Source organism: Amphiprion ocellaris, chromosome 14, assembly GCF_022539595.1.
Source record: "Amphiprion ocellaris isolate individual 3 ecotype Okinawa chromosome 14, ASM2253959v1, whole genome shotgun sequence".
Lineage (NCBI taxonomy): Eukaryota > Metazoa > Chordata > Actinopteri > Pomacentridae > Amphiprion > Amphiprion ocellaris.
The window spans coordinates 10,982,401-11,009,167 of record NC_072779.1 but is presented as its reverse complement, the minus strand read 5'-3'; the positions used below and the strand labels follow the sequence as shown (position 1 = coordinate 11,009,167).

The 26,767-nt window shown below is 41.0% G+C and overlaps 1 protein-coding gene and 1 non-coding gene across 3 annotated transcripts; both read right to left on the bottom strand.

Annotated features, from left to right (window-relative positions):
* Nucleotides 1-2,660: 2,660 nt before the first annotated feature.
* On the bottom strand, nucleotides 2,661-26,747 carry LOC118470036 (uncharacterized). 2 transcript variants are annotated; one of them, XR_008603935.1, is made up of 6 exons: nucleotides 24,747-26,747; nucleotides 14,651-14,752; nucleotides 11,532-11,686; nucleotides 5,676-11,447; nucleotides 4,492-4,592; nucleotides 2,661-3,142 (listed from the first exon to the last, which is right to left on the bottom strand). XR_008603935.1 is itself a non-coding variant. In XM_055017198.1 (3 exons), the coding sequence occupies exons 2-3, from the start codon at nucleotides 14,731-14,733 to the stop codon at nucleotides 11,078-11,080; spliced, it is 453 nt and encodes a 150-aa protein (XP_054873173.1). In that variant the 5' UTR covers nucleotides 14,734-14,752; nucleotides 24,747-25,401; the 3' UTR covers nucleotides 11,055-11,077. The 2 variants fall into 2 exon arrangements, 1 of the variants encoding a protein (XP_054873173.1); XM_055017198.1 differs by lacking the exons at nucleotides 2,661-3,142; nucleotides 4,492-4,592; nucleotides 11,532-11,686 and having other exon boundaries at nucleotides 11,055-11,447; nucleotides 24,747-25,401.
* Nucleotides 8,258-8,329, bottom strand: trnaw-cca (transfer RNA tryptophan (anticodon CCA)). Its single transcript has one exon. It is a non-coding gene; the product is annotated as a tRNA-Trp (tRNA).
* Nucleotides 26,748-26,767: the final 20 nt, after the last annotated feature.

Below are 26,767 nucleotides of genomic sequence, written 5' to 3'. Positions count from 1 at the left end.
AACTTTTAAAACTTCAGCCCTCAGACTGTCTAAAGGTTCAAACTAACAGAGAACTACTCAGGAACTTAGAAGATTTCAGTCCTTGGACTGTCTGAAAGCTAAATCTACCAGAGAACTACTGTGGGACTTCGACAATTTCAGCCCTCACACTGTCTGAAAGCTCAGGTCCTGAGGACTCGGGAGGTGTGGAGGCTTTGGAAAGTCTTGGAACTGAAGGTTCAACCCACCAGCACAAAGGCGGAAGTCCAACCTCCTGAGAAAAACGGTCGAGACGAGACTCGAGTTAAAAAAAAAAATCGAAAATGACAAAAAATAGATGATAAATGCGCAAAAAAAAGAAGAATTAGTATCTGAGCGAGTAGCTCAGGAGGATAAGAAGAGGACTACCAAGCGGAAGGTCGCAGGTTCAAGACCCACCACCGGCCTTTTTCTTTCTTTGTCTTTGTCAGGATTTTGAGAAAATTTAAGAAGTGTCTGGTCTTGAACCAGCGACCTGCAGCTCCATAGGCAAATCCTTAACTCACTGAGCTACAGATCAGATAAAAAGAAATAAATTCGTCGTCCCTTTGGCATCGTAGTTTCTGAAGTCACCACATGGGCGGAGCCAAGGCGGAGTCTGGGTGGAGCCAGGGCGGAGAGTAGGCGGGGAGGTGGGTGGCGGCCTCCCCCCTCTACAACCCCCACCACCCACCACACCTTCCCCCGCCCGACGAGTTCTTCGAGTCTCCACGAGTTCTTCGAGTCTCGACGGGTTTTCCCCAGTTTCTGGAGTTTCCACGAGGTCGGAGGCAGAACAAGTTGTCATGAAGAGGTGTTGAAGTCGGCCAGGATGGACTGACTTTTTACAGCGACTAGAAGGAAGACCACTAGAAGAGCCAGGTCTTTAATCACCATCCATAAAATCCATGGAGTCGGCTCCAGAGAAATGAAGGGAGGTCAACTTTTATCAACTTCCATCCAGATGTTCAACTTGATATCTTTACTTGGAGATTTTTAGCACCACAAACCTTTAGTATCACACTTTATCATTTATTAGGACTTTAATGGAATCCACCAGCAGATTTAGTTTTTGTTGAGAAACTTTATTCTTGTCGTCGTGGGACTGCAGTATTTAAAACTGTTCCTTCTATTTGACCTCATGTTTATTAGTTTTAGTGGAGAAAGTTATTTTAATTGTCGATTAGTCTCTTAAAAACCAAATAATAAATTGGATTAGTCAAGAGGTTTAAATCTTTTACTTTGTCATATTTTAAATATGACAAAAAAATATAAAAATAAAGCGTCTTGAGACAATTTGACCTGTAATTGGCATTATATAAATAAAATTAAATTAAAACTGTATGTATCTTGTAATGTTGGAGTAATTCAGCCATATATGTTGGAAAACACATTTTCTTTGTCCATTAATCTGTTGATTGTTTTCTCCAGTAATTCATTTCTTGTTTTGGTTTATAAAATGTCAAACCCAAATATATTCAGGTTACTGTCATAAAAACCAAAAAGATTTACATTCATGATGCAGGAATCAGGCAGTTTTTCACTTTTTAATCTTAGTTTAGTCAAAAAGATAGTTGATAATGTGTGAATTGTTGCAACTTGTGAGCCGTAGAAGGTTTTAATCTTTGGGGCAGAGTGTCAAAAAACATTTAGAAACCAACATCAACAAAACATTCAACAAAGATTTGAACACCATTAAAGGGAAATCCAACTTTTGCATGACAATGTCTAATTAAAGGACATTTATTTCCAACGTAAATGTGTGATATTCATCCTCTGGAGCTTTCTCTTCACATCGTCTTCCACCTGGACTGGTTTGGTCGGAAGCATGTGCAACAAACATTTGAAAAACTGCACTTTAACATCAATGAATGACACTGAAGTTTAATCTCTACATAAATGAGTCTGGATGTGCTGCTCTGTCATTAACTCCTAAGTTTAGGGAAAGTTCAAACAAAAGAGGACAGTTCAGATAAGACTTGAGAATGAGCTGATTTTGAACAAACATCTCAGACTTTCTGAGCTTCAGCACCTCTAGCAAGATATTTTAACAACAAGCAACTCAAAAGATCCAGAAGTTGGAGAGAGTTAGCTTTAGGTGAGCCAAAGAACATGTGGGACGCTAACCTAGCAAACATTTCAGACTTTTCTCTGTCAATTCTGAGAAATAATTTCCTATTTAATGACAGAGCTACACATCTTAACTCAGTCTCATTAAAACAGACTCTAATTCAGTGTCATCCATCCATATTAAAGTGCAGTTACCCAAAATGTTTGTTGCATGAGCTCCAACAAAACCTGTCCAGGTAGAAGGCCACTTTGACAAACAGGAAGTGGACGATTCCAAGCAGATTTATAGAAGGGGGAACCAGACTGTACTAAGTGTGATCAAGTGTAAAGGGGTGTTTTGTGGGTTTTTAAGGCTGATAATGATTATTAGTGAGACATTTGGAGTAGATAATCATTTGCAGTAAATGAAAGTATTTAAAATCTTGGAGTTGAACTTACAAGAACACAAACTTTAACAGAAAACTTTGTTGATACGTTTTTGTTTTGTTTACAGATGTTAAGTTAAAGGAGTTTTATTCGTGACGTATAACCAATCAAATCACTCCAGAAGACAGAGCGACCACAGGTAGATTAAGGTTCAGAGCCAAAGTAGCACCATTTTTAAATGTATTTATTACCGTAAATCAGTAAACAATAAAATACTGATAATCAGTAAATCAGTCAGCCCACAATTACTACAATTCTACAATGTATGTCTCTTTCCTTTGACTTGTTATTTGTACAATATATGATGTATATGATGGCGTTTTTTCATACCAAAGGCTATACTATGATGTTTTCTAAGAGACATACGATGCTACTCTGTTTGTTCTGGCCCTGGGCCGATGCACTCCTCCTCTGTTTTTTTCTGGATTGTACTCAGCTGCATGCCTTCGTCCACCCGGCCTCCGTTGACTCGTCCCGCCTGCCGTCTCTGGAGCTGAAGCTGGATTGGAACAGACCAAAGTACAGTCCAATCACGATGCCGGCTGCCTCTCAAAAGGCTCCTTCATCTGGCAGGTGGCGGCACTTCTTCTGAGGGGAAGCTGAGCTGGCCCTGCAGAACTTTGCAGATGTGTTCCAGTGGTTGGTGGATCTGTGGGGAGATAGAGAGGGACCTTTGAATTGTTCAGAAAGGAAAACAAGGAACCCATTGGTAGTTTTAATTTAGGGTGCTACTGCGGTGTGTTTTTGGGCTTGAAGAGGTGAACAGGAAGAGTTTTTTTTTTTGTATTGATTATCTTTTACTTTGTTCCTGGTTGGAATACCCATCAATGTCAACATGAAGTTCACTTTTAGTTCTGTTTATTTATTTTTATTTTACTAACACCCATTTGCTTTTAATCCCCTCACATGTTGTGCTGTTGTAAACTTACTCTTTCAAATATGTACTCGTCTAACCCTCTGGAAACCAGTGTTTGGACTGTTTTTGTGTTGCTCCTCACCTACTTCAGACAGCCAGGACAAAACGTTTTGTGGACCAAAGGCTATACTATGACGTTTTTAGAGTGACATGCTATACTATGACGTTTTTAGAGCGACATGCTATACTATGATGTTCTTTGGATGACACGTATACTATGACGTTTTTAGAGTGACATGCTATACTATGACGTTTTCAGAGCGACATGCTATACTATGACGTTTTTTGAGCCACATGCTATACAATGACGTTTTTTGGGCGACATGCTATACTATGATGTTTTTAGAGCAACGCGCTATACTATGACGTTTTTTTGGACCAAAGGCTATACTACGATGTTTTTAGAGCGACATGCTATACTATGACGTTGTTTGGATGACATGCTATACTATGATGTTTTTTGGACGACATGCTATGCTGTGACGTTTTGTTGGACCAAAGGCTATACAATGACGTTTTTTGAGCGACATGCTATACTATGACGTTTGTTGGGCGACACTCTATAGTATAGGCTTTTTAAATTGACATATTACTATGACTTTTTTTTGTTTTAGGTTTTTTTTTTTTTTTTTTAGCAACATATTATAAGAATTTGAACAGTTTTAAAAATTACTATACTTTTACTTGTGCAATGAAATATTATTCTATGGCATTTTTTAGACGACATATTATACTCTGATGTTTTCTTGAAAAACATAGTATTTTGACAATATACTGCACTATGACATTTTTTGAACCACATATCATAGATGACAATTTTAGGCAACATCCTATCATTTTGCACTTTTTGAACCACATAATAATCTTTTTTTTTTTTTCCAAGCTATACTATGAACTACAGGCCATACTATGTTATTCTTGAAAAGTATACTATACTTTGACATTTTCTGAACTACATCCTATACTATTGCGTTATACACAGAGTGCTTTGGTTACATGTTGATTTATAATCTAGATTTTTTTCTGTTTTGTTTTTTGACGGGATTACCACAGACCTGACCATGAACACTGTTGACACCCACCTGAGGGAGATGCTGCCTAAGATCTCAAGGCTGCTTGGTCGTGGTCTTTCTGGTCCAGATGCTGCAATCTCTGACCTTCAGGAGGAACTGCTGCTTTCACTCTGTAAAGAGACAGAGGTTATTTTAAAGACCCAGCTCCTGGTGGCTTTGAGTGAAAGTTTAACACCCATCAAAACGGAACTACAGACAGTTAAATCTGAGCTGTCGGTCAGTATTTCAAACATGAAGTTTGACCCGGCTGTCCTAAAGCACGCTGTGGGTGAAACGGAAACTTCACTCTCCACATCACCGTCGACATCGTCACACTCCAAAGCAGAGCACCTGTCTGCTGAACTTTTAAAAGTGGACTATAAATGTGCAGAATGTGAACAGCAACAGCCTGTGAGCAGCGGAACAGATGTGATCAGAAAGAAGTCATTTTCTTTTTTCTTTTCTTTCTGGTTGATTTGATGCTGTCAGATGCAGATGTTGGAGCTGATTCTGATCTTTCAGGATAAAAAGCTGCTTTTCCTTCACAGACTTTTCAGGAAATTATTCTCTCAGGTTTTCTCTGCTATTTATATTTTTTTTATCTGTGATTATTTCATTACTTCTTTATTGTAAAATAAAGTTTGAGGCATAAAGACTCATTTAGCTATTTTATTCCTGAAATCTTAACTAAACTTCCATTTTCCATCTGGTTTTAATGAATCAGCAGCAACATCACAACAACAAATGAGACAATTTTCAACAAATAATGAAACTGATGTCATTTAAAACTATCAGAGTCTGTTTTAGTGTCAAATTAAAGCTGATTACTGACAACTAGAACATCAACGTTACTGTTTTAATCACATTTAAGTTTCCTGAACGTTACATTAATGTCAACCAGCCACAGTTTTATGAACTTAATGAACCACATGACAGGAACACAACACACTTCAGCAGTTTACATGAAACTCAACACCAACACATTAGCTTGATGCTACGTTAGCTTTAATCAGGCTAAGACTGAGCAGCTAGCTCGGTTAGCATCGCTAACATTAAAGCTAATATTTATTATGCTAACTTTCTTCTCTGGTCAACACACACTGAAACAAACTCCACCAACATCTGGAGTGCATGGCACACATTACATCTGACACTAAAGCTGCATATAAAGTGCATTAAAAGCGGCACCGATACGAAAGTAAACATTTACTTACCGAACTATCAGAGTCCTTTCAGTGTCTGCTGGTAGAATCAGCCGAAGGTAGAAAACCGGTTAAAACAAGCCAACGGGCAGGAAAACCGTCTGTGGAAAATGTCCTGCTGCTGCACAGATAAATAAACCAACAGTTATTATATCAGAATTAATCCAAACGAGGAGAGCAGAGTCTCTGCTGCCGCTTCCATAGGACCTGTCAATCGTTCCAGACCGGACTATCAATCAAGTAGCCCCGCCCCGTGGCTTCGCAAAACTTTAACGCTCTATAAAAAAAAAAATCAATATTGATTTATTTTAAGATCAGCCACCTGATGTCTCATTTTGACCATGAAAACTAACGAAAAAAAATGTATATACAGTCTATGCACCGTACTCTGGCTCCACACTTGCTGATGACCACTTCCGGTCTCAGAAAATGAAAAAACGGACCTTTTCTCGTTTGTCTCTTACTGATTTTACTTTCTTGTTATTCTAAATATAAAACGAAAATCAAAGCATTTTTTTAAAATCGTATATCCCTTTTTGATCATGAAAAGGAAGAACGCCTTGTACTTCAATTTTAATTTTTGTATTTTCAAACGAAAATCAAATAACCACTCGTTTTTTGTTTTTCAATACCCGTTTCAGAACGGAAAATCCAATAACCAGATCCGTACACGGACCGACCTGTCTCTTTAGTGACGCCTGCTCAATTTCCAGTACTTGCCTTTCACTTCATCTATTATTTCTTCTCTCTGTCAGTATGACTAGACTGTTGCACAGAGCACTGAAGCCAGGCTTTTAACTTTAAGCCATGTAGCACCTTTAGGACAGCCTCTTATAGAAAAGGAAGCACATTTGAAATTGTGATCTTTTGTGAATCCTTAAATTTCAGACTTCTTCATGAAGTCGTTATCACAAGTGACAAGAGCCTCTGATAAGGACACATTGCTGGGGATGAAGCCACGTCACCCTGCTGTCTCTGTTCAGCAGTAGCTGTGATTTGGGATAAAAAGAGAAGAAAGAGACATTCAGCCGTGTTACTTGGGCAACAGGGTTTGTTTACAGCCATTTCATTTGAGCTCTCACAGTGTAATAATACTCTCTTGAACAAACTGCTTAATACAGGCTCCTTTCTGGCTGTTCTGTTGTCCTCCCACATCCATTCCTCCCACTGGCGAGTGCTCAATAGGGACATTTGCTGTTGCCTGGCATTTCAAATGAAGGGGCAAATGAATAGAGAGACAGAGGGGGTTTTTAGAAAGATATTTGCTGTTTTTTTTAAATTTGGACTACTCTAAAAATGTTGTCTCTGATAGGAATAGTGAAGATCTTTATGGTCGGAGGCAGTCAGACAAAAGCTCAATGCGTGGCCTTGTGTTCCAGCAGAGATATCAGAAGCAGAGCGCTACGTCAGCAGCAACCGACCTGTTTGATGTAAACTGAGAGCTACCAGAGTACAATCAGGCCTTTGTGATAGATTGTGGAGTGCAGCTGAGGACCTTCTCATGTGAGTCAACTCCTTAGGACTGGACGTGACCTGTTGTCTCCGCCAAGCTGCACTCTCACCAGGGCTGTACTAATCAACCTCAGGGTTTAGCGTGTCCCACTGAAAGATGAGAAACGGGCTTGAGCTGGGGAGAGAAAGCAGGTGGGGTGGAGGGAAACTCGGACCAAGTGAGAGAGGCAGGGAGACTTGTGAGTTGTGTTGTGCTGAAGCATTTAGGCAGAGAGGAGAAATGTGAGAGGAGAGACGAAGCTACTGTCTTGATGAGAAAACACTGAATGGGAATGAGCAGGATGACAAAGGAGACTTAAAAACAACACAAAAGCCCATAAAGTCACCATTCTGGATATATATTTTTAAAGTGGGGATTGGCAGCTGGACTAAGAAGGTAGATAACCATTGGTAATGTTTCAAGAATGCATGGCAACAAGCAGAAAGTTTGCTCTAAGCAAGATTTTGCTGAATGTGTGTTCTATGCATGCTTATTGTTTCAAAAAAAGAGGTAACACTGAGTTTCAATTCCCTGCTCTTTAGTAATGTCACTGAAGCTCACGCTGGGTGGCAGCTGTGATAGTTGTTTGTGCTGTAAACTTAATCCGCCATAGCAGCTATGGGAATTAGACTGTTTACAAGTGTAATTAGATTTGAGGTTGGTGAGGAAAACCACAAAGAATACACTCGTGATGTGCTGCATTTCCAGAATTGCATTTTAAGCACCTCTGTTAGGAAACTAGGGATGGTGAACTTTTGACCTTTTGGTCTGATGTCCAGTTTCAGGGGGGTAAAGGAGGCCACTCAGTATTTTTTATTCAGAGTGATTCTTCATCCTTTTTGGGATAAATCCTCTTTCTTTAAAATACACTCCATTATTGATTTGAATTTATATTGACAGGTATTGATGAAAATCATTGAAAGGTCCAACATAAAAAAACATTTAATGACTGACATTAATAGAAATTGCAAATAAGTGACATTACTGGGGTTTAACTATGAGATTTATTGATTGGAGACCTCAAATGCGGTCAGTCATGCGCGTTACACGACCTCTTGCATCACTACACCGATATTGTGTTCACACTAAAGGAGGAAATAAATGACCCCGACGTGATTTGAACACGCAACCTTCTGATCTGGAGTCAGACGCGCTACCGTTGCGCCACGAGGTCCTTGTCCGTAACGCTGGAGACTTCTCGCCATGTCCCTGTATCGTGAACTTCATTTTCGTCCACTTCGTCCTGGTGCTTTGGACATTTGTGCGAAATGAGCCATCGACAGCTTTCCTGCACACAGTCATTCTTTGTTAAAACATACAGCAACACTGCGTTGCCTCATAAATACTATGTAAAGGCATTATAAACATTAAATTTGTTAGATATTCTCGATCTAAAGCTGTTTTTCTCCAGGTTATTATCCGAGTTTGCTTTTACGCACAGCGCATTGATGGTACGCGTCTTTTAGTTTATGGATAAAACCAGCGAACAAATTGAGAAGCCTTTCTTTGACAAGTCATTCAACAAAAGACACGGTTTGGCTTCTTAAATACTATGCAAAATCATTGTAAATGTTTGCTTTGTTACATCTGTTCGACTTGGAACTTTTTTATCCCATGGCTGTTATCTGATTATAATTTACGCACGGATTGGTGATGGCACGCATGTCTAAACGTTAAGATAAACAGCAGCAGAAGTTGAGATCACACTGTTACTTTGTCCTTTTAAGTCTGTGTATGTTTTTATAGTTTCACCTGCTAAAATAGGAAGGCGCTGTAGGCGGTTTTGCCCCCAGCCAGTCACTAGATGGTGCAATTAATCTGAAGTTAGTCTTTCTACAGTCACCGCTTGCTTTTACATTCAGTCCACAGCCACGGAGGCCCGCCATAAAATAATAACTGGGCACTTAAAAGTGAAAAATACGTTTTCAAGCTTGGACGAAAACATTGCGAATTATAGAAGAATGCGTGTGACATATTTGTTTTTTGGTCGCTTTACACAATCCAAGAGGAGCTGGATTTTAATTGATCTGTGGTGTAATGTTGCAGTACCTGTGCTAAATTAGTTTATAATCCCAGTGCTTCAGGTTCTCTTGTTTATCCCAGCTGTTCTCTGTTTAGGAAAAAGAGGAGCATTGGAAGAATCTAGGACACTTATCTGCTGACCTTCATTAGTGGCCAGTGCTCTTTGCAAAATGGATGAGTAAGTGCACACAAAAAAAGATGTGAAATGAGTGTTTTTTTTTCTTTTAACACGTTACATTGTCTGTTGTTTGACCCTGAATATATCAAAGGCTGTATCACCAAAGCTGAAGCAAAGTGCTTTCCATAATTGTTGTAATGTTCTCCTCTCACAGTCACAGGGTCTGTTGTCATCACTGTAATGCAAAAATAGTCATTACATTAATGAGTCACCTTAAAACAAGGTTGCCCCGTGCTCACGTTAATTTCCTTCCTGTTCCATCATTAGCCTCTCAGATTAGGATGCATGCTGTTCTCTGCCTGCTTTGATCAGATGGGTTAAACATCAGGGAGCTGGAGCAGCGCAGGACACATTGATTAGCTGGCTAAATGTCAGGGTTGAACATATGACAGCAGCACTGTCACTATGTCTTTTCCTGAACAGTTATTTCACACCTTTTATCACACTAAAGCCAAATGTACCTTCAACCAAAACACTTTGCAAGTAATTGTGGCATCTTGGCAGAGAGATGGACATATGGGGTTCAGTCACACTTTTGCACATTTTCGACTCTTTTACATTAAGCCGCCTCATAGAAGCGTCCACAAAAAGCATGCATGTGTGTTGGTGTATTTGTATGTGTTTTGTTATTGGACAACATAAAAGAGACTTTAAATGTCACAATCGCTTCTCTTGCATCAAGCAAACAGAATAATAAGCCTATTAGATTCAACTCATCCAGCATCTCCCACACACTTCACTGTTGCAGAAGGCAATGCTCCATTACTGCTCGATTCTCAGGCTACTCTCTCACAACTAATACAAAACACATTTACAAGGGTTGTGGACAATTTTAACATCAATCTAAGACACAATCTTCCAGTTCAGCAATACCTCCAATGAAGGATTTTTGAGAGGAGACTTTCGATAAAAGGAAAACAGTTACTGTCACAGTCGAACAGTGGTAAAAGATTAAAACTTCTTGCCATACTCTTGAAAGCAGATGTAACTTTAAGTTCTTGTCACTGAACAACACTGAGATCTAGCATATAGCACGTTACTCGCTTATGCTTCACATTTCCGAAGCATACAAGACATATATCAGCTCCAAACTTGTCCATCTTCCTATCTGTTTACCATTTATTTTAGTATCACAGGCAGCCTATACAGATTTTCTGAAAAACAAAGAAGTCATCACTGTAAAAATATAGTGCATGTGATTTTTTTTTCCTCTCTTTCAAAGTACATTAATACAGTTTTATGCAAAAATGTGTTGTTTGTCTACTAGTTTTACATTTCTGAGCACACAGATTAATAAATGCATTGACTTTTAATTCTTAAATGCTTGAGCTGAATGTTCACTGTAGTAGATTTGTTCACAACTTTGATTTAGTTTTTTTTCACATTTTACACACTGACTTTTTTCCAACTTTAACAGAAAGATTTGTTTGCTTGGAAGTTAGGAGGTCAAACTTTAGCTAAGCTCCTTAGAATGATCAACAGGACAGTGTCAAGATTTTAATTAAACAAATATGTCTACATTGCTGAAGACATGACATAGTCTCCATGTATTGTGTGTTGGAATGCAGACTATACGTACCCTGTTGGGCAATACTACAGATTACTTTATTAACCCTTGTGTTGTTCTGCAGGTCAAAATTGAACTGTTTTTGCCACAGCGTGGGGGTGAACCCGAGCAGAGAGCACACAGACGAGGGACTGAGGCAAGAACGAAGGTGGATTTTATTTAACAAAACAAAGGGGAGTGCTGGACGGGGTGGGGAACCTGGTGACTGGAATAACTGAACTAAAGGGGAGGTTGGGGGGGTGACTGTACCAGGAACCGGCGGCCCGGTTGGCGTTCTCCGTGGGGTGGGTCGGCGGCGGAGAGCGGGCAGGAGGGCCTCGTTCCAGGGGGGCGACAGGCGGGGTGTTTTCCAGAGCCGAGGGGGGCACACGGCAGGCAGAGACCCTCCACGACGAGTAGGAGATCCAGGAGCAGGCAGCAGGTCCAGGGTGAGGGAGGGAGGGGGGAGGTCTGGTCAGGGCTGGATCCGGAGTGCAGGAGATGGGAGGACAGAGCAGGTGGAACTGGGCAGCTGGGTCAGCAGAGCTAGGCAAGAGAAACACGGTTAGTCAAGGTAAAGCTTTTCAATGGAAAAAAATCACAGCAAAGGTGCAAGGCTAGATGACTGACTGCGTCAGCAGAGTTTACTATTTGGCAAGGTGTGGAGTGTGCAGCCGGCTTTTATGGTGGAGATGATCATCAGGTGTGCTGCACCACAGCTGCCCGGAGTTCCGTTGACGAGTGATTGGTGATGAACAGCAGCTGGACAGAGCAGCTCAGCTGAGCTGCAGCAGGAAGGTGGAGAGAGGAATAGGAGGGAGGAGGATGAGGGAGGTCAGGTGGGGGCTGAAGCTGGGACAGAGGAGGGAGCCCTGACAGTTTTAAAGTTTGAAAATGTGGGGAAAAAATATATATTTTCAAAGTGTAACTTCTGATGTCCACATTTTCAACATTTTTTGGAAATCTTTGAACATTTTTTGGTGGAAAATAAAGAAATGTTAAAAATGTTTCGTAAGAACATTCACCAAAAAAAAAAATCAACCAAAATCCAGCGAAATTCGCTGGACTTTGGTTGATTTTTTTGTGAATGTTCTTAAAGAAAATATTAGAAGTTTTACTGCTATATATGTAATCACTTTAGATATTTTTAGGATTTTTTTTGGAAGATTTTTACTCATTTTTTGAAAATATTTACAAGAATTTTCTTGCTAAATTTGGGGGATTTTTAAAAAATAAAACTTTTAAGGAAAACTTTTAAGGAATTACTGGAATTTTCTTCCTGAAGTCTTTTGCAAATTTTCAGAAATTTGGGGAATTTTTTTGCTGAATTTTTGGATTTTTTTTCAGACAAGGAAACAATATTTTTTGGCGCCCGTAAATGAGGACAACAGGAGGGTTAAAGTAGAGGTTTTCTGGACACATTTGGTGCATTGGTATGTTTAAATATATCAGATGAGGCTCAGTGTTCTAATCTTTTCACAGCAATTCTACACAAAAGGCCTTTTTGTCTTCTGTCGAAAATAGTTTGTGCTCTGAGTCAGATGCTTGTCTGTACCTGGAGGGGATTTTTTTTAAAAACCTGCACAAAGACAAGCTTTTGTGAATTGCAGGTCAGGGATGAGGAGCTAACTGGACTGTTTCAGAGAGAGAGAGAGAGAGAGAGAGAGAGAGAGAGAGAGAGAGAGAGAGAGAGCGAGAGAGAGAGAGCCGCCATCTGCGTGCTCTGCTGCACTGGATGCAGTCTCCATGGCAACATGGTGCTCCCGCAGCAAAATCATGGGAAGATGGTTTGGTCCCCACCCCCATGCGCATGCACACAGGCGCTCCATGCACACTTGCCTCTGCTGTCCGAACACACAGAGATCCTACAAACCATAATTTACTTGTCCAAATATTGCCCTACGTGTTACTTTCCGTCCTAACCACTATATTTTGTTCACGGTCCAAAAAATGACACACATAGAAAACAATAAACAATAATCACACCGTATCCTTGGGAATAACCTGAACTGTGAGTCCCTTAACAGTGATTTATTCTCTCACATCTTTCTCTCTTAGCATGCTGCTCCTCACGATGTCTGTGCCTCTCTTTTGTACACTTCTTCAGCAGACACTGCCTCACCATTTTAGGCCGAGCTCCACATTTGTCACTCCTTTGAGCCCTTAGTTATTAGTGTTCCCAGCAGGATTTGTTAATTTATGTCTCCTGTTCGCCCCATCATCTTCCCTCTTCATGCACTCTTTGTGTGAGTTAGGTAGGAAGAGACAAAGGGAGCTTCTCTTTACGACACCCCGAATGTCTCATATCTTCACCAGCTCACTGTTTGATAGTTTGGGCATTTCTCATTCCCCTTACACATGCAATCAAAAAGAGACATGGGAGAGGTAAGGGGGAGTGAGGACAGGAACTGAAAAAATTCTGTCTCTTTGTTACCATCTCCCCTTCACTCTGCTCATCTCTTACACCATTGGACAACGCAGCTCCCTCCCATTTTCACACCAGCCAGTCAGCTTGTACAAACTCTCTGCATCTCTTGCCTCTCTCTCTCTCTCTCTCTCTCTCTCTCTTCCTCCCTCAGTCGCTTCACCCCCCCTGCTAGCACACACATACATGCATTAAAGGCAGATCCCAACACGTACACACACCCTGCTCATGTCCGTCTCCCTACACTCTGTGTGAGGTGCTTTTTTTTTTGCTCCTGCAATGTCAGCCCTTGTGGACGGTTATCGCTCCTTCTGGAGGAGAGCACGCTGAAACTTCCTCGACACCTCCCTTTCATCTGTCACCAACCTCCTGTAAGTAAATCTTTCCCTCCGACACTTGCTCTCATCCCTCATGCCATCCCCACTGTGTGCCTTCTCCCTCATCCAACACCGTTTCCTCTCTCCTGTTAGTGGAAACCTTTTCCTCCTCTCATGCCTCCCTCTCTCCACTCCATCACTCACTCCTGTTCCCCCCCCACCTCCCACCGGTGGACGCACACACCCTGTGTTGTCTGTATGCAAAATAATGCTGCAGGCCATTTGGTGGCCTGTGATGGGTTTTGAACTGTGCAGCATAACCTGAATATATTTCTTGATTATGTATGGAAGGCGCACTCTCTGATGCTGACCTGACTGATTATAGATGAGTGGAGAGGTGAGGTGCAGTTATCTGTGCTGGATAGGTGATGTGGGGATATTTTGACGTGACTGCAGACTCGGCATCACTCAAAATTATAATTTGTGACTTGATGCAGTAATTTTTTTCTAAAGCTTCTTTTTTAATGGTTTGTAAGAAGGATGAAAACATAATTTATTGTCAACCAGTTTGATGTTATTCATGATAATTTGTATAGTAAATGATAATATTTCTCACTATCAGAGTCAGGTGATAGTCTAGTCTTTTTGCAATTTCAAATTGCATGCATTATAGATTAAGTGATTTCTAAAAACCTGTTAAACACAAAAATCCTCCAAAACTCTTTGGATAATAATAATAATACTTTGACAGTGAGCTTAAAGAAAGATTATTTTCTCATAGCTCCCGAAAAGTTTGCCTCGATTAAATGCATGTGAAATCGATTTCAGGAGGTTTAGCCTCATCTTTCACCTTCAATTCTAAACTTTACCGATATACAGTTGATGGTGATGAGAGCAGAAGCTCACTTTGTCCTCCAGCATGTGCTATGAATAGAACAGGAGGCTGCAACAGAGCTATACAGTCCTGCACATGTATGTGTAGAAAGGGTGGGATGTTGAACACGTACATTTTCATGAAGGTTGAAATAGTGATCCAGGGGAACCTCTGGTCGCTGTGGGGGAAGTGGAGACTGGAATGTCCAGCTGGCATGGCAGGAATGTCACCAGAGCTGCACGGGAGGGGTGAGAGTCAGGTGAAGAGAGATTTAAACTTATCCGCCAAAACGCAATGAATAGTAGCCAGGATTGTAACTGCTGGATTTTGTGCTGTAGCTGTCGTATTCACCTCTCCGACTTGTTAGTGCCGGGGTGTTAATGCTGTCATTGTCGTGCAGCTGTCACTATGCTCACATTGTCACGGATCGCCTGATGCACATGCTAGATGGGCTGTACTGGGCCCAACAGACTCTACAGTGACGTCTAACATCACAGATGACATGGCAGCAGCAATAGCTCCTATTTATGACAGCTGTGTGTAAAGGTGTGCAGCTCTCTTCCTGGCAGACTTGATCAACTTGAGCATGATTGTGTTGCCATGGGTTACAGCAACTCCTCTGCTGTGCACTGTCAACCAGATGTTTGAGTCAAAGTTTCTGTAAATGTTTTATGCTGCTCTGATGTGAGCTTTTCACTGAAGGGAGGAAAGGTCTTCATGACTAACTTTTTGCACACACTCAAACAAGTGCAGATCAAACTAATGAATTCTGAGTTTCAACGTTGTGAAGTCTGAAGAAGAAGAAGAAGAAGAAGAGAGTGAAGCCTAAGTGCTAGATGAGTTCCTCAGAGAGATGTAACAGCCTCAGCTGGGAATTCTGAGTCTGGTCAGGTTAATTGTTATCACCCTCTGCAGGAAAAGCAGTGATGGCTAATGTAGCTTTAATTACTTTTTATTTCATTTTACTTTTTGTTGATTCCTCCCAGCTTTCTGCTTCAACTTTTCCAACACCACGGTAGACTGAGCCACCGCTTTGTGACATTACTCAGGTTGCTAGTTTGTCAACAGATGTCAAACACAGACTCTACAGGGAAAGTGGCCAATGAGATTACTGTGTGTAAGTGTACAAATGATGGGTTAACAGTTGTGTACAGGTGACACCAGCAATTACTGTTTTTTTTTTTTTTTTGGCGTCATGCTTTACTTGCATTTTTTTTCCCTTTTTTGGGATAAAAAGATAAATATAAAGGCCTTGCTGTGCCTTGCTGATTTTCAAAACAAGTGTCTGTCACCCTATATGCACAAATGCATCGTGTGCAATGACTATATGACTGCGTGTTTGTGCTTTGAGTGTGGGCACTCAGGTCTTCCAAGGCATGTTCAACCCCATTTACTTTGTATTGTCAGGGGAGAGTCATGTTGTGAAAGCTTGGTGACTGAGCTGTGAGATGCAGCCATGTCATGTTGGATATATTTAGACGGCTCCCTCGGGGGGCTCAGTAATAGTACTGACCATATTGTGAGAGTCCTTCAGTATTTCATATGGCACCAGGTTTGCCCAGTTTGCTCCTGTTCTTAATTGAGTAAATCATTTTATAGCCACATGGAAAAGAAATTTCCTTGAAGATTGATTTTACTATTGCAAAATCTGTAAATCTCAATACAGCACACTAAAAAGGGCAAAATGCACATTTATTAGTACACATCATGTGCAGTAAGTATATTTCTCTTTGTTTTCTGAACCATCTTTGCCAATTTTGCTCTGCTCATTCTTGCTGTGATGTTATATATACTGGACAAATAGATAGATAGATAGATAGATAGATAGATAGATAGATAGATAGATAGATAGATAGATAGATAGATAGATAGATAGATAGATAGATAGATAGATAGATAGATAGATAGATAGATAGATAGATAGATAGATAGATAGATAGATAGACAGACAGACAGACAGACAGACAGACAGACAGACAGACAGACAGACAGACAGACAGACAGACAGACAGACAGACAGACAGACAGACAGACAGACAGACAGACAGACAGACAGATAGAAAGATTAAACCTTTATTGATCCCACAGCGGGGAAATTTACAATGTGCAAGAAATTAATGTTCATGGTTATTTTGGCTCTGCTCCTCCATTCCTCCATCATCTAATCTTTATAGTAATTCAGAGATTTGTGTACTTATACTTTATTTCATTCAAACCTATTACCAAAAGGTCTAAAAAGGATATATTCAGCATGCCAAGTGTCATTATATAACGTTGGGTTCTTCTTGTCTATGAAAATGGAGAGTTAAGAGTAATTGTCTGTTAAATATAACTGAAGAACACATTAGTTACATGAACCAGTAATTAATATGCTATAGATGTTCCTGTGTTCATTGTTTTGATAGTAATCCTTGAACCGTCATGTGTCGGTTCATTACTTCATAAAGAACACACACTCCCAGATGTAGGTACTGTACTGTCCAGTCTGTATGCCAAGCAAACCTATTTATAATCAGTGTCATTTGCACTAAATGTTGTTTGTGTTAAAAAAAAAAAATCATTACTACCATTTTGTGAGACTAGAAAGTTAAGAATTAAGGCAACTATGACTCTGATGGCACAACAAATACCTGAGCAAAGGCTTTCTTAGCTTTGACATGTTTTAGCTAAATATACAGCAGTGTATTGAAATCTGTATTACAATATCAAAGCAGTGTATTTAGAAATAAACAGGGCATATAAGGTGAAATAAGGAGAAAATGTAACTTAGCCATGTACTGTGGATTAAAGACAGTGCGTTGGAGCACTTAATGTTTGAACGCTACTGTAGGATCAAATTTAAATTGTAAAACCACTTTTAATCAGCTTTAATGCAAATATTGGTAAAATAAAATAATCCTGCCACCATGTTGTGCAGTCAGGCAACCAGTTTTCCAGAGCGCATGACTGAGTTCTGGTAATATCTGTGTTTTTGCTTTTCTTTCATCCTCCCGTAATAATATGCATCTAAATCCGTGGTCACCTGTGTGTTCATGTGTTGTCGTGTGTGTTTTGCATGCAGCAGTGTGAGCCGTGTGTTAATATGTTGATACAGGCAGTTCCTCTGACACATTCCTGCACAGCTTGGCGGAGATCAGACTAGCCGATAATTTTAGCTGCGCTTCTGCCAGTCAGTCCTCCTGTGTGCGTGCTCAGTGAAGACAAGGCACCTCTCGACGCTTGTCATCCTTTGCCATGATAAACGTGTGTGTTGTAATATGTTAGTCAGCACGTAGGCCTCCGTGTTTTTTCTGCTTTGCCATCAAAGCAATCTGGTGTTAGAAGTAGACAGACTAAGAGGCGAGCAACGCTGAGTTTGGCATCACAAATGAGTCAGTATAAAAGGTGCACTTCTACAATTCAGTACAGTCCTGAAATAAAACTACAGAGAGGTGTTGATTCAACACTGTGATCATGTTGTCAGACAGGACTGCATTATGTTGTAAAGATTTTTTGTTTGCCCACCATGAGCGCAGTTTAGGCTACGATCCTAGTTCTCTAGTGCATGCGCAGAGGTTGAAAGACATGCAAATTATAAATCCGCTGACCTATCAGCATGACGAACAAATGATGGAATTTCTAATCCCCTGAAGTAAATGAATTTTCACCCTGTTAGGAATCCAAGCCGTAATGCACATTTATGACTCAATGACAGGCTTCTCCACGATTTCTGCTTAAAATGAGCAGCATGAGAAAATGAACTTTCACACTTCTGACTACAGAGGCAGAAGAACTAAACTCCTGGTCACGTTATATTAAAAAATCTTTTTCTCTCACATCCTTCACTGTGTTTGATGTCGGTTTGTGTTTGTGATGTGAAGGACATGTGAGCAAAACGCCAGTGGCTAAGTACTTTTGCTCTTTGGTTACAGTTGGTGGGTTTGTTTTCTGGATGTTTGGCTCTTACATAAACCGCATTTTTGACCTTTTCTTCCTGAAAGTGCCAGAATGATGACACAACTCTGAACTTCCCTCCTACCCCAAATACATAACATGAAGGGCCTGATACCTGACACATGATTGTGGGCTGGCTCTGTTCTGCCATGTGAGATGGAACTAGCTGTTTATGTTAATATATGTTTAGCTCAGGGTGACTATTGCCTCAGTTATTTAAAGAAACAAATTATTTCAGGATCAGCTCCTCTACCCTGTGGCACATGCTCCTCTTTCACTGAAATAATTCCCTCTGCTGGGGCAGGGAGAGAGGGTCGGGCAAGGATCTGTGCATCATGTAATATTCCCTTTGAATGTGAGTGTGTGTTTCAAATGTGGATTACAATCTGTTTATTTCTAATGTGGTGTTTCACAGGCTTATAATTGGCTATTCAAATTCTGCTCTGATATTCAGTGTAACATCGATGCAAGGCTAATGGATGTAAATGTCAAGTGAGTTTGTTTGATATTCATAAGTCAGATCAAATAAGAGCAGGAGGGAAAGCGAATGCCTTTTCCCCACGTTTGGTCCAATATCAGGAGGTTGTTCACACACCGGCTCATGTAAGAAACGCGAAGGAAGCTGTATCTTCTTATCTGAACTGCTCAGTGCAGTTGAACTTTTCTTCTGATGTCTGTCTTGATCTTATTCAAGTCAAGAATCTCTTGATGAAGTTTGCTCTTGCTTGCAAGAGAGTGAATATGATGGAAGATTGTTTCATGACTGCAGCAGACACAGAAACACGCAGTGTTGTGGTTTATTTCACGTGTGTAAAGAACTGAGATATCTGATTTAATTATTTCTGTTTTGTGAGACATATTTACTCCGTGTGCATCTTTACGCTCCGAGGCTGCAGCTACCAATTATTTTGCACGCTAAATATGACTTCCCAGAGTGTGATGTGATGTTGTTTAAAGCTAAACTCGCCAACAACATAAGCCCTGGTACTTTGTTGGGATTAAGACGATGCGACTTTTCTTCTGCTCGTACGCTGCTTGTTTATAGGTTGGAGTGTCAAACAATGAAAACATGTATAGAAAATTGAATGTGTGTAAAATTTTAGGGCAAAACTATTGGTGCTTGAGTGCCTCCGTTGGCCTCTTTTGCATGCATGTGAGGCGAATGATATTTGTGTGAAGTGAAGCACTCACCACACAGTTTACGGTCACACACCTGCTTTCCCCGAGGCCAGCTGTGGTGTAAAGGCAGCTGGATAACTGCCACTGCATTTGAAAGGAGACGTCAGTATTTTCTTTTCAACCCTCAATCATGTGATTTGCAGTCCTGTGTGTTTACAATAACAGGCCTCTTTCTGACAATAGTACGTGCATACAGTCTCCATAGCACGTAATGTATGACTTCCATATTTAGACAGAAGAGCAGAGGCACTAAACACTTGCTGATAATTCCCTTATAAAACCTTATCAGTAATTATGCCAGCATTATGTAGGTCAACTTCCTTTGCTCTGCTTTTTCATTCTTAACTTTGCACATAATCGCACATGCTGACAAGCATTAAAAAGCACCGCAGCCTTGAGGATATGATGGCCGTGCTTCAGAATCTTAATGCTATAATGAGTGTACATGAATGGGTGAGGACGGGCACAAGTAAATCTCAGACGTGCACCACGTACATTGGAAGAAGACGCGTGTAAATGTTTAGCATGCGGAGCCTTCTCGGTGTTTCTGAGTCATTTCTGTTCTGGTCATCTGAGGATCCTTGTGCCTTTTCACAGTGCGTGTGCCGTTACCGAGCACGTGTCTGCCAGTGGTGTGAAGGGGATGAGAACTGATAGCTCTATATATAGAAATATATGTATGTGGAGGCTTAAGACTGGACCGTTGCAGGGAAACGGAGGCTTGCTGAGCATACTAACGAGGGTTACGCAGGCTGGTCTGTACATGCCATCTATTAGCTGTAGGCTTGCATTCTTTGTATTTATATCTGCATGAGGAATAATTCAAGTTCTTAAGCCTCAGAGTGAGTTGTGTGTGTGTGTGTGTGTGTGTGTGTGTGATTGGTATTACTTGAGCAGCTAAAGGGGGAATACGGGAGGTGGGCTATAGTATGACTCAGACTGGAACAGCTGACTCTGTGTGTGTGTGTGTGTGTGTGCGTGTGTGTGTGTGTGTGTGTGTGTGTGTGTGTGTGTGTGTGTGTGTGTGTGTGTGAGCGATGGTGTCAGGCCTCGAGCTGTCAAACCGTAACGCCATCATGGTCGTCCCCATGATCTCAGGATCATGCTCCGTTACACAAGAGCCTTAAATGTGGGTGTGTGAATGCACAGTGGGCTATACAGTATCTCTATGTCTTATCCTCCTTCCCGTTTTGTTCTTGAGTTCTTTTTTATTCTTCTCCTTCTCTTCCACATTTCATTAAATCTACATTTTCTAAACAATTATGAGGTTGCAGAGGGCAGAAAAAGAGTAACATAACAAGGTATCAGGCACTGAGAGGAGGCATATTATTAAGTACAGCAGCACCCTTAACCCTCACTCACATGTAAGTTCTGCAAATTGCATAATAAATCTATCAGCTGAGGCCCTCAAAAAAATAAAATCAAACACCACATTAAAGCTAAGTGATTCTTTGAAAATGTACTGCAATGCTTTGCTCGCTCCCTGGGGTGGGTGTGGATTTTAATTTGGGTTTTCCTGCTGAACATCACTATCATTACTGTCATTGCTGTTATTGTTCCTCTTCTTATTGACCCTGGGGCAGAACGGCTTCTTCTGGTTGTTGACATTGCACCAAGGCAGAGTTTACTGCTGCAGCGAGTTTCTCCCAAAGCATTTTATGGAAGTTCTGCTTAGATAACCAGTTTAAATATAATTGGTTGGAATCTTTTTGGTTATTTTTGTAATAATAAAAAAGAAATATAGCCCTTAGAAATAGTTGTATAATCCTTTTCATTTCTGATTTCTGTCCTGAGCAAGTGTGTATTTTCGTGCGTACACCTAATTCACTACCTGCACTTGTTTCAGGGGACTCATTGTGGGTACCACTGGTGGTTCGTCTTCCTCCCTTTTAATAACTGCAGGAGTCGTATATTCCGATAAAACTGTTGTTTCAGCAGAAAGCGCAGCGATAAACCAATAACGCTGTTGAGTGTTCACTGCAGGGATGACAGGAGTCTTTTTCAAAGGGCTGCCCACGCTGGAGTGCAGCATTTGGTATATTGGTCATGCCAGGTCCCCTCTCTCTAATTACTTGCTGTGGAGCATAACAACAAGATGTCCTGTTGGACTCTTCCATCCAGCGGCAATATGCTTGTGGGAGTTGTTTGGAACGAACAAGCATCAGATCTACTGTCAAGTTTTACAAGCTTTTGAAGAGTTTGCTTAACTGGTTTAAATGACTGCAGGCGTTTTCTGGCTGAAGTGCTCACAAGGCTGCATGAAAACATATGAAACTGGGCCATGAATGGGTGAGTTTAGGTTAAATTCCCTCCAGACAGCCACAGATATGTCATTCTCTGAGTGGTCTCTTCATCCTTTTATCTCCTGCTTCCCGTTTCACCCACCACAGTGGTCCGGCCTTGTGAGTTTAGGATGATGGGATTTTCGAAAGGTGTGTGTTGCATAGGAAGCAGGGTGTGGGAGGAAAAAACACGGAGGGACTCAATCTGTACAGATTAGATGCAGATTGATGTTTCTGTCAGAGAATCGTCACCTCTCGCTCCAGATTATACGCTGACCACATCATAAGAGCAGAGAGTTGGAGGGATTGAGTGCAAAACTATCATGCGGCAAGATATTTTACTTGAAATTTCATAATGATAATCTCCTTTTCGGTATTAAGAGTTTTCCTAATCCCTGCATATGTGTAATTTGATACCGTAATGCTAGGCAGAGAGGCATGTGTTCCAAATTCTCATTTTAAGTTTTTTTCTATTTAAAGGTGACATCATGGATTATATAACTCTGTTTTGTCTGGCTTCCCTGCATGTGTTTGCGAATGTGCTTGGATAGCTAAGCGATGACATATTTCATCTAAACTATAACTGAAAATCACATGATCCAGGGATTGTTTCTGATCATAATTGGGGGCAAAAATCGCTTCAAGTGTGCACAATATTTTGCAAATTCCACGATTACTCAGCAGGTTAAGGCCTTAAGTGCAGTATATTCCGGGACCCAAGAATTTGGCCTTGACAGCTTTTGTCTGTTTCAATCTGCACCTCTCACTCCCTCCGGCCAGCACAAATTGTTGGCCTATGATGCAATGCATCGTCCCTGCTAGTTCAAGCTTCCCAGCCAATGGGAGCGCGGCAGTAGGAGGGTATCCAGTCAGCTCATGCTTGTAAACAGCACTGACAGTAGGAGGGACTTTCAATTTAGAGTCCCACCCTCTGTTGTCATCCCTGTTCAGCCTTTTCCAGTGTGTGCTTGGACAAGAAAAAAAAAAAGGAAAAGCCAGAGAAGGAAAAGGAAAAAGGAAGAGTGGTCAGCGGGGCCGAGGGGAGAGACGAGAGTAGGCAATGAATGTGTGAGTCAGGGCGTTTGCTGGTTCTTTCAGTGCTACTCTGTCTTCACACAGAGCTGCCATGAAGCCTTCTAGACTGACACACTCCTCTCCACTGACAGTAGGTAGTCTCTCTGTCAACTCTGTACTTGTTTGTCCTTATGTACATGCTTGAATGTATGTGTGACTTTACGGTATCAGCTCAGCTGTCACCACACTGGAGTGTGTGTGTGTGTGTGTGTGTGTGTGTGTGTGTGTGTGTGTGTGTGTGTGTGTGTGTTTGTACAGGCTGTCAGCACGTATTCAGTGGTGCCATACAGGTGCATCAGAGTGAGCAGACAACAGAAGGAATGATACTTTCACTGTTAATTCTCCTCTCTGTTGAAATGTCTGTCTGTCTGTTTCCTTTTCCTTCTTCTTGGAGTGGGAAGAAGACATTTACTTTCCTGCCTACTGCCTTTTTTCCCATGTCTGTGCTTTACACTTCAACAATGAGGACCCTATTGTGTGGTAAAATAACAACAGAGGTTTCAGTTCTGGATGAGACAAAGAAAAGGGTCACTTTTGTATTCTGTAAAGCCAACCGTGAATAGAAGCCTTGTTTGTTAACTGTTAGCTTGTTGTCACACACAAACCTGCTGGACACATGCACTTGAACACACACACACACACACACACAAACAATTAGTTACACATGCAAATACTGTAATCCCGTAAGAGTTTAGGGAATTACTAAGGCTAAGGTCACCAGCAACATCACTGCTGTTAATACAGTGTGCGTAATGGCCTGGAGAATTATAACACATTTCATTTTTATGGCATTAGTTGACAGCTCTCTGCAAGATGCGTCTTCCAGGAAGCTTCCTGCAGTCCTGCCCGGGCTCTGCTTTATCCCATCCTGCTGTCTTTGACTGCAGAGCCTAAATTCTAAATCTGCATGCCTTCACTCACTTTAAAGCCTGTCAGTTAACTGGTCATGGTTACTTTGGAGCATTGAAACTAAGCGTCGTGGCCTACTTAGAAGTTTAAGTGGGCATGAATGAAGATGGAATCACATCAAAACGGTCAGTCAATCAGTCAGTCTGAAGTCAGCCTCCTGATTTCATGCAAATGAACATGGGCAAGAGTACCCACCCATGTGCACACATGCATGCATGATTGTCACACGTGTTTGGGGTTGCCTTGTGTATCCATTTTATCATAATAAATCTGGAGCATGCAGGAGCTTTGGAAAAGGCTCATGTGTTTCCTGCATCAACTAAACTGCGAGTTCAAAAGAAGCGTTAAATGAAGTTTACATTTTTGAAATGTGCTTCCTCTGACAGCAAACAGATGGTTGTAGCATGTGTGCTGCTCCTTTCATCTTCATCCCAATGTTTTGAGGAAGAACTCTCACTTGGTATTTATTAGACACCAGAACTTCTTTCACAGCCGTCCACCCAAGAAGTATACGAATGGACACCAGCTACCTCACTCTCCAGCTATCCTAACACCAGTGGTCTTATTTTAGTTTTGCTGTCATTGCTTCCTCGCTTACCCACTAATACATGCGTCTAAATTTAGACAGACGTCATAACAGATATGTTAGTATCAGGGTGTTCTAGTGCAGAAAGAAGAATTTGACAACTATACTGAAGAACATACTGTGGTTGATCCTCCTTTAATCCTACACTCCTAAAGACAAATTCCATTTTTTTTTCATCAAAATCAAACAGACAAGTGCCATTTTAAAGCACAGGATTTATAGTGAACAATGCATATTTATATTCAGACAAACCATAAGCTACTTACCACTAATCATTTCCATCAGACACCCTGCCTGTCACTAACCAGAGTGTGAATGTGACATGTCGTTCTGGTGGTTGACAGCTTTAGACTTGACCTTTACTCTTCCAGTCTGGAGACTGTATGTCATTGGATCCTCTTTGCAAGAGACTGGAAAGATACAGCCTGGCTCTGACCCACCCTTATCGTGGGTGAGTGTGTGTGTTTATGTGTGTGTGTTTATGTGTGTGAGTGCGCAGTGGGCAGCAACTGACAATAGGACATGGGGGGATTGAGAGCTGTATTAGATCCAGCAGCGACAGATGTGCAGACAGGAGGAGAGTCTGGTGGGGGATGATGCTTGTCAGTGTGTTTGTTTGTGTTTTTGTGCATGGATGTGTGTGCCCTTTTCATTGACTATGTAATGTTTCTGACTACTATATATCTGAGCGCATGTCTGTCTGAGACGTGTACTGCTGCTCGCTCACCCCTGCATTTCTATGAGCACGTCTGTGTTTGATACATGAATAATATATGCGCTGACCTACTGAGAAAATGTAGCTGAACTGCATCACCGGAGCCAGTTAGCAACACAGAGATAAAAATGGCATCTACGGTGTTTAATAAGGTTGCTGATTTAAGCCATAAATCAAGTCAAGTGAAACGGTTTTCTAACCAAGACACGACACTACAGAAGGGAATCATTATTCGTCATTTCTGTTATCTGATTTTCTCACGTCATTTATACATTACATGAGAACATTCGTCTGAGCATCTTTACTGCTGTAATTATTCTGCCATATGCGTTGGGCTGATGAATATGAAAGTGGGCCAAGTGGAGGCAGCGCTGGTTTGTGTTGCTAGGCAGGATATCCATACCTTGCAGCTGTATCTCTATAATGGATGAGATGATGTAACGCGTGTAGCTCCTCTGTTCTGGTCACCTCACATACTGTACATATTGTACAGTCATGGCTTTGCAGTATGAAGTGCCCTGAGGTGACTTAGCTATTAAATTAATGCTATAAAAATGCACTGAAATGTAGAGGTGTACCATTTACAATAAATCACTGCCAACATGGAAAATTTTGCAACATAAAGCTTACAAATCAAGTATATCATACATTAACAGAATTCTACGTTTAAAGACAACGTGATCTGTTATCCAAATGTAACAAAAAGTGTTGCCTTGCTACCGGACTTACGGTACACTGCAATATCAGGAATATATCTGAAGCATTTTAAGTGATAACAGTTTATTTCTGACCTTGCTTAATCACTTATATTGAAATTAATGGCGATGATCGAAATATATGTGGCGATCATCAGCTAGCTTAGTTATTTTACTCACAGTTTGGTTTTTATGTTCTTTAAAAGCACATCTTTTAATCTAGAGGCCATATTACAGCGTGAAGTGTGAAATCCGACTAGCAAATTCTAAATGCAGACAAGCACAAATACAAGGAAACAGCTGCTACTGAGCACATTCAGTTTGTGTGTGAGAAGTTCATATGTAGGTGAAACTGACAGAGCAGGTCCCACGCATCAAATGGGTATATTTTTAGCATGTTTTTGTGTACCTTGGTGGCCAGGGAAACTTGTTCTAATACATTGTTGTGGATTTGTAATAAAAGTCCAATGTGCACTGATTGTTAAGTTACAAAACCTTTTGTTTCTTCTTCCTTCTTTTCTTCTTTTTTTTTTTTTTTTGGCTAATCAAAAGCCAGCCAACATGGTCATACCGGTTCGCCTGCATCTGCCGTCTTCACACTCAGAACTACGGCATGCCTCTCTCAGCTCCCTCTCACATGCCATTCATTTGGTATTAACCTAGAAATAACACATTTTTGTTCTGTTTAAGGAATTAAACTGCTTTGTTAACTTTGGTTCCTGGTACCTCCTGTGGGAAGTTTTCTGAGCCTTAGCGGCTCCTGAAAGTGACACTCAGCAGAAAAGCTGAGCATAGCTGTGAGCGTTTTTACAGGCAAATTTAATAGTTTCATCTTTGTCTTTTATTTCAGGTTAACTGCTGTCATTGTCCGTGGCTT